Source organism: Cebus imitator, unplaced genomic scaffold, assembly GCF_001604975.1.
Source record: "Cebus imitator isolate Cc_AM_T3 unplaced genomic scaffold, Cebus_imitator-1.0 Scaffold463, whole genome shotgun sequence".
Classification (NCBI taxonomy): Eukaryota; Metazoa; Chordata; class Mammalia; order Primates; family Cebidae; genus Cebus; species Cebus imitator.
This window is the reverse complement of record NW_016107778.1, coordinates 245,558-253,083: the sequence shown is the minus strand read 5'-3', so window position 1 is coordinate 253,083 and position 7,526 is coordinate 245,558. Positions and strand designations below refer to the sequence as shown.

At 46.3% G+C, this 7,526-nt stretch overlaps 1 protein-coding gene across 8 annotated transcripts in view; it reads right to left on the bottom strand.

Moving 5' to 3' along the window:
* LAS1L (LAS1 like ribosome biogenesis factor) overlaps nucleotides 1-3,783 on the bottom strand; it is a 22,709-nt gene extending 18,926 nt beyond the window's left edge. For 2 of the 8 annotated variants that reach the window (XR_005197374.1, XR_005197373.1), the window contains exons 1-4: nucleotides 3,449-3,781; nucleotides 2,586-2,711; nucleotides 1,582-1,651; nucleotides 391-472 (exon numbers count right to left, since the gene is read on the bottom strand). Coding sequence is in view for 4 of the 8 variants with exons in the window: in XM_017512137.2 (XP_017367626.1) it covers nucleotides 391-472; nucleotides 1,582-1,651; nucleotides 2,586-2,711; nucleotides 3,449-3,684 (514 nt within the window). In the remaining 4 variants the exon portion in view is untranslated. Of the gene's footprint in view, nucleotides 1-390; nucleotides 473-1,581; nucleotides 1,652-2,585; nucleotides 2,712-3,448 lie in introns of all 8 variants that reach the window. The other 6 variants (XM_017512137.2, XM_037732671.1, XM_017512140.2 and 3 more) reach the window with 4 other exon arrangements.
* Between the last annotated feature and the right edge of the window lie 3,743 nt (nucleotides 3,784-7,526).

Genomic DNA, 7,526 nt, shown 5'->3' with positions numbered 1-7,526 from the left:
AAAAAAAAAAAAAAAAAAAAAAAAAAAAAAAAAAACTTAAGGGCAGCCCAAAAACCTCTGTAGTCAAAAGTATCAAAACAGTGCCTTGCCAAGCCATGTTGGAGGCTGAAACAAAAGGAGAAATCAGTAATACGAACGCTGTTTTATTTAAAGTTTTGATATTGTGTTTATCATAAATTTTTCTAAACTAATATGTTATTTATCTTAATTATGGAACTTTTGACTTCTTCCCACTTTAAATGTTGTGCCCCAGGCGAGGCCTTACTTCTTTCAACCTAGTCCCAGCCCTGACTCCAGGTGGAGACCCTCCTGCCTATTCCTGTACCCTCAATGCCACCAAGCCCAGACCCCTGGGCTTAACTGTGATAGGTATACCCTCTGAGGACTCACCTCTACGGCAGTCATTTATATGGGGCATTTTCTTGTGGGTCAACTCATGACGAAGGTCAACAATCCAATCGGGAATGTTTACCTGATTATAGGGGAGGGTGTGAGTACAGAAATGAGAAAAGATTAAAGTTAGAAGGGAGCCAGAATGAATTATCCTGACCACCCCCTGCCCCATTTTACAACTAGAGAAACTGAGGTCCTGAAAGAAGATTCTAATCATAGTGACAGAGTCAAGATTAAAAACCAGCTCTCCTGATTATTTTTTTACTGCTCTATGGAGGAGGTCTTGAAAATAAGAAAAGCAGCCGGGCACAGTGGCTCATGCCTGTAATCCCAGCACTTTGGGAGCCCAAGGCAGGCGGATCATTTGAGGCCAGGAGTTGGAGACCAGCCTGGCCAAGATGGTGAAACCCCGTCTCTACTAAAAATACAAATGTAATCCCGGCTACTCGGGTGGCTGAGGCACGAGAATCACTTGAACCTGGGAGGTGGAGATTGTGGTGAGCCAAGATCACGCCACTGCACTCCAGCTTGGGCAACAGAGCAAAACTCTGTCTCAAAAAAAGAAAAGAAAATCAGAAACAGAAAAGGCACACACCTCCCCTAACTACCAACCACCCTTCTACAACAAAGAAATTTCTGTGAATGAGCATTAACAATCACGTTCTCCAGTCTCCCTCTCCCCGTCCTTCTCCCTGAATATCCTTTACCCCTGCTTCCCTCACACACCTCCTCCAGGAAGCGCTAATGACTGAAAACATGCCTGCCCTCTGGGCCTCTATATACTTCACATATTGACTCAAGGCAGGAATGTCTGAGTTATGGAAGTGGGAGACATGCGATGGGAATTCCTGACTTACAAAGTGACTCACAGTGGCTGTCTCCTCCTTTCAGACTGTCAGCTCCCTGATGGCAGGCACTGTGACTGTCACCTCTTTCCTGTCCCCACCCAATGCTACATTTGGGCTCCTCCCAGCAAGCTGGGCAGGCCAAGCCCTCTGAGATACCAGTCATGAGCAAGGGAGCAACTGTGCTTCCTTCAAGCTGGAAGATGTGGCTCTGGGATTCTTGCTGGGCTTGGCTGGTAGTGGTGGAATAAGCTAATCTGACTGTGTGCCCACATTACTCCACACCCCATTGGGTGAGCCCTCTCGGAGAGAGAATTGAGCAAGGCCACTGTATGATACGTACCTCTTGAGCCAGACACTTGAGGGGGAGCTTAGCAAACTTTGTCTTCCTCTCTGAGATAAGATTCACAAACCTGGAGTTGAGGGAGAAATGAGTCACGCAGCCCAAGGAACTGTTTTATTCCAAACACTTTGCTGAGTTACTGACACCCTGCATTTATTTCCACAACTTTTCCACTGACTGTCCTGTCCTATTCTTACATTTACTGAGATTGCCCTATAACGAAACCATACAGATGAATAAGACACTGCTCTAGCCTTGAACAGTTCAGTCTGGGATAAATAATCATGATATAATGTAACGTATCACGCTAGAACATAATATGTTATAAATGCTGCAAAGGACTACATCAAACGACAATGGGGAGCACAGCTAACCAATGGAGAAAGTAAGAAGAGAAAGGGAGGATCTCAAAGCAGACAAAGGGAACAATAGATAAACAAAGACTTTGACAGATACGAAAACTCAGTAGCAACCTTTTTTCCAGTTTGTATACAGCTAGAACCATGAGCCACTTTGTAAGTCAGGAATTCCCAGCCCATGTCTCTACTTCCATAACTCAGCAACCTTTCAGTGTTCATGGGGTGGAGAAGGGGAAAAGGGTGGTGCTAGGAATAGACAGGAACAGGGTTGGAAAGTCTACATTAAATCACAGAAGAGAACATCACGTCATTCAGACAAATTCCTCTGGGTGAGGAATTCAAAAGTAAGAAAAATTATCAGACCATCAAGAGATCCACACAGATCACCAGGTCTGAATCCCTTCCTCCACATTCCAAGAGAAAGAAAAACGGAAAAGAAGGCTTTCAGGAAAAAGGGAAAGAGGAATGTGTTGACAAGGGTACCAAAAGCTGTTAAGTCAAGCAATAATCACAGGCTGACCCACACTGAGGTACACGTAGCGTTTTGCTTCAGGTAACACCTGAAGCCAAATTTTGCTTATCACATGCCTCCCCCGCCTCCAGTCCCCAAAGCCCACCTCCACCCTCACCCCATGCAGGTCTTACCTGACCAATGCCATGCCATAGAGCAGTCTAAGTTCATCAGTGCCCAAGCCACCAGTTACATCCAAGAGCTTACAGCGTACCAGGTCAGCAGTAGAAGCCACTGCCAGGGGGAGTTCGTTGCCTGACCTAAAGGGTCACAGTCCAGCACCATCATAAAGAGCCCTTACACGGTCCACCCTCCACCTCAGAACCTAGGTTGTTGCAGGCTACACCCATCATATTCTGGTTCAAGAGCATGAACAGACACAAAACAAGAAGGTGAGAGTAAACAGGGTAATGTCTGCGGGATCCAACAGTATAGGGCATGAGGGGCTGGCTAGGCCATACACAGGACACCTAACTGGTAGACTGTCAATTAACAGTGTGGACACACCCCTTTCTTTCACTCCTAAATCAACTCACTGAGCTAGAGAAACCCCTTAACCCTTGTTAGTCAGCTCCCAACTCAATCTTACCAAGCGGACTGAGGCGCTTCACTCAAACATGGTTTTGCAGGCAAGACTTCCTCCCTGCTCTCCCTAACTGGAATCGGAAATCCACCCTAGGGTACTAAACTACTCCTTAAGCCCTGGCTCAGGCCTCACTAGTCCCTCTGGCATCCTCTCCAAGTTGGGAGAAGGTCACTTTCTGGAGGTAATGGGTAAACCTCACAGATATAACAATTATTGAGGCACAACCCCTTACTTTCCATCCACAAACGGGATTTCCGCAAGAGATGGCCGCGGCGTTCCCCCAGGCATTTAGGAGAGGAGCAACATTAGGCGACTTAAGGGAAGACTGGAGACAGGGCCTTATAGAAACGACAAAGGAAGAGGTGCAGCGCCACCAGCACGCAGGCAAAACGGCCGAGCCCGCCACCTTACCTGCTCCTCCACACCGTGATGCGGTTAAGCGCGTACCGCTGCAACTTATGGTCGTCACAGAACAGATAAACCGTCACCTGGTCCCACTCGGCCCTGCTGACCCAGGCGACCACGACACCGTTGGCCCAAAGTGGCAACAACCCTTTCTCTTTGATGCACTTTCCGTACCACGAACTCCACACGAGATCCATCCCCTGGGAACCCAGACCTGGCCCGGCCTCGGATTCCCACCACATACTGAGCTCAACACCAGGCTCGGTGCCGCGGCGCTCCGCACAACCCTCAGCTCAACGTGCTACCGTCTCTCCGAACCGCCGCCGCGCCAGCAGCCAATGGGAGAGCGTAACCCCATACGCAAGCCCGCCTTTCAGCGACAGCGTAGCCAATCGGAACGTGAGAGTTGGGCGCCGACCTATTGACTGCGAGGGGTTAACAACTCGCCGGCCGGAAGTGTTCTTTTCACAAAGCAACCCCTCCGGGTGCAATCGTTCAGCCTCCAGGTTCCGCCAACTTCCTGGTTGCTAACCGGCTTCCGTACCAGACCGGAAACAGTGTCTTCACTGCAAAACGAATTTTATTTTGCGCCCCTCGGGGGGCGGCGGCATGATTGTAGTCATCCAGTGAATTGAAAATGCGATTTTAAGTAAGTTTTAATTGCCATGAATCAAGACTTAACCTAGTAAAACACTGGACACTAAAGCAGGACTATAGAGGAAATATCTCTTATCTAGATAGCTACAGCGGGGTTGGAAAAATCTGTTTTTGTGGCGGGTAACTAGCGGCCCTGCCTTTTAAATTAGTACCAGCAAGGACGGGCGTGGTGTCTCACGCTTGTAATCTTAGCACTTTGGGAGGCCCAGGCGGGCGGATCACTTGAGGTCAGGAGTTCCAGACCAGCCTGGCCAAAATAGTAAAACCCTGTCTCTACTAAAAACACAAAAGTTATATAAAACCAGCAGATCGAAAAAGAAAAAAATATTAGCTGAGCATGGTGGCACACGCCTGTAATCCCGGCTACTCAGGAGGCTGAGGCACAAGAATCTCTTGAACCCAGGAGGTGGAGGCTGCAGCAAGCCAAGATTGCGCCATTGCACTCCAGCCTGGGCAACAGAGCGAGACTTTTGTCTCAAAAATAAATTAATTAAATAAATAAGTACTAGCCTAGAGACCTGAGTTTTACTCTTAATTTTGCCACTAACTGTGTGAATTTAGACTAGTGTCAGTTTTCCCATCTGTACAGTGAGGATTGTAGACTGGTATCTAGGTTTTCTGTCATAGCCGAAAATTGTAGGATTTTACTCTGCCAACATTCCACTGCTATGTTGATTTCAATATCCACAATGGTATACTTAGTTTTTCAGCGAAATTCCTTGGTATTTTGGAATTCTGGGAGAAAAGCAATATCATGAAGTTCTGATTTAACAGGTTGGCTAAAATGTATAGGACTATGTCCCAATCCTTGCAAAAGTTATTTTCCAGTGTAACACTTGAGAGAGAGCGAGAACTGTTGCTATCTTAACAGCATTGCTGTGAGTGGCACTTTTACGCTTTACAGCAACAAATTCCAATTCATTCTCTATATGTGCTTCTTTCTCCACCCTTTTCCTAAGATGGAGTCTGCTCATGGTTCTTTTTTTTTTTTTCTTTTTTGAGATGGAGTCTGACTCTATTGCCCAGGCTGGAGTGCAGTGGCACCATTCTCAGCTCACTGCAACCTCCGCCTCCCGGGTTCAAGTGATTATTTTGCCTCAGCCTCCTGAGTAGCTGGCATCACAGGCGCCTGCCACTATGCCTGGCTAATTTTTGTATTTTTAGTAGAGACCAGGTTTCACCATGTTGACCAGGCTGGTCTGGAACTCCAGACGTCAAGTGATCTGCCCGCCTGGGCCTCCCAAAGTGCTGGGATTACAGGCATGATGCACTGTGCCTGGCCTGCCTGTTGTTCTTGACTGACAGTTATTCTGTCCCAAGTACCCATGCCATCCAGTTGGCCAGGTGCCTGCCAGATACCCTTTTTCCTTCGGGATCATTACTGTGTGCAGGCAAAGAAGTCAGGGGAGTGGTTTCTGACTCCTCAAGATATAGTCCAGTCAGATGCGTTGCCAGATCTGTGGCAAGCATTAACACACATTTTGGGGTTTATAGGCTAATAATTTTTCATAGTACTTTTCAGGAAAAGACCCCTATTTACCCCCTTTTCGTCCACATAGAGCTTAAGTTCTCTCTATTCCATTAAGAGACGGGGTTTCATCATATGGACCAGGCTGGTCTCCAACTCTTGATCTCAGGCAATCTTCCCACCTCAGCATCCCAAAGTGCTGAAATTATAGGCGTCAGCCACTGCACCCGGCCTATTGCATGTGTTCTAAGAAAACATGACCAAAGCATGCAACAAGAGCATTATGTCTAATATGCGGCAAATGGGGCCTGAGACCTATTGAGAATTAGGAGATAGTGGACAAAGTGTGTTAAATAGTGGTAATTTTCAAGGAGCACTGTGTTCGTTTCCTACTGTTGCTGTAGCAAATTACCACAAACTTGGTGGTTTAAAACAACACACATTTATTCTCTCATAGTTCTGGAGGCCAGAAGTCTGATAACAGTATCACTGAGCTAAAATCAAGGTACTGGTAGGTTCATGATTCCTCCAGCTGCTCTAGGGGAGAATCCGTTCCTTGTCTTTTCTAGTGGCTACTGACATTCCTTGGCTTGGAGCACATTAGTCCAGTCTTCAAGACCAGCATCTTCAAATCTCTCTGCTTCATCTTCCCCTCTGTGTTTGTAAAATCTCCCCCAGTCTACCTTTTAAAAGGTTGCATGTGGTGGCAGAGTCCACCCAGATAATGCAGGCTAATTTCCACATCTCAGTATGTTTAATTACAATGAAGTCCAATGATTTTCTTTTTTCTTTCTTTCTTTCTTTTTTTTTTTTTTTACCCACATAAAGTAACGTTCATAGGTTGTAGGGATTAGGATGTGAGTATCTTTTGGGAGACAATTTTTTCAGCTTACCACAGGCACCATGGATCTGTCCTGGCACATGCTCAAGAATCCTAAGAATCCCTAGGTTTGTGGTGATGTAGGACACTTCTAGCAGTGCCAGTGGGCATGAATTAAATGAAATCTCCAAGTCCAAGGCATTGTCTGTGAAATACTGAAGTTAATCAAATTTGTCTTCAAGCTACTGCTTCCCCTTTCTTATTTCACCATATCCCTCCCTCTCACTTCACCCTTCCACTTTTGTGTTTCTCGTTCACCTAGAGCACTCGTGTGGCCCTGGCTAGGCAAACATCTATATGTTGATGTTCTTCAACTCTCTAGCTACAGTTTTCTGTTGTGCTCCAGACACATTTAATCAACTGCTGCACTTACGTGATCCCAGAGGCAAACCAGTATCAACCTGTCTAAAGCTAAAATACTTTCCCACCAAATTTGTCCCTCCTCCTATATCATTCAATACATGGCAACACTATCCACACACTCATCTACACCTCAGTGTCTGCACTCAGGTAGCTTGAACTGTGGCTTCACCACTTACTATTTGAAACCTTGAGCGAGTTACTTAACTTTTCTATGCCTCGTTTACTTCATCTGTAGATGGAAATAACAAGAGCATTTATTAATAGTGCTTGCATAGTACTCTCAAATGACTGGTATATGGATTAAAAGAGGTAAGCATTGGTCAGTCATGGTGGCTGTCGCCTATAATCCCAGCACTTTGGGAGGCTAAGGAGGGTGGATCACTTGAAGCTGGGAGTTCGAGGGCAGTCTGGCCAACGTGGGAAACTCTGTCTCTACTAAAATTACAAAAATTTGCGGGGTGTGGTGGCACACCTGTAATCCCTGCTATTCTGAGGCATGAAAATCGCTTGAACCCAGGAGTCAGAGGTTGCAGTGAAGCCCTTTTGATTTTACACGTTGGCTAAAATATGTTTAGAACTATGTAGCCGAGATTGTGCCACTGTACTTCAGCCTGGGCGACAGAGTGATACTGTCTCAAAGAGGAGAGGAAAGGGGAGGGGAGGGGAGGGGAGCTCTTAGAAGAGTGCATGACACACTGTAAGCACTTATAGCTACT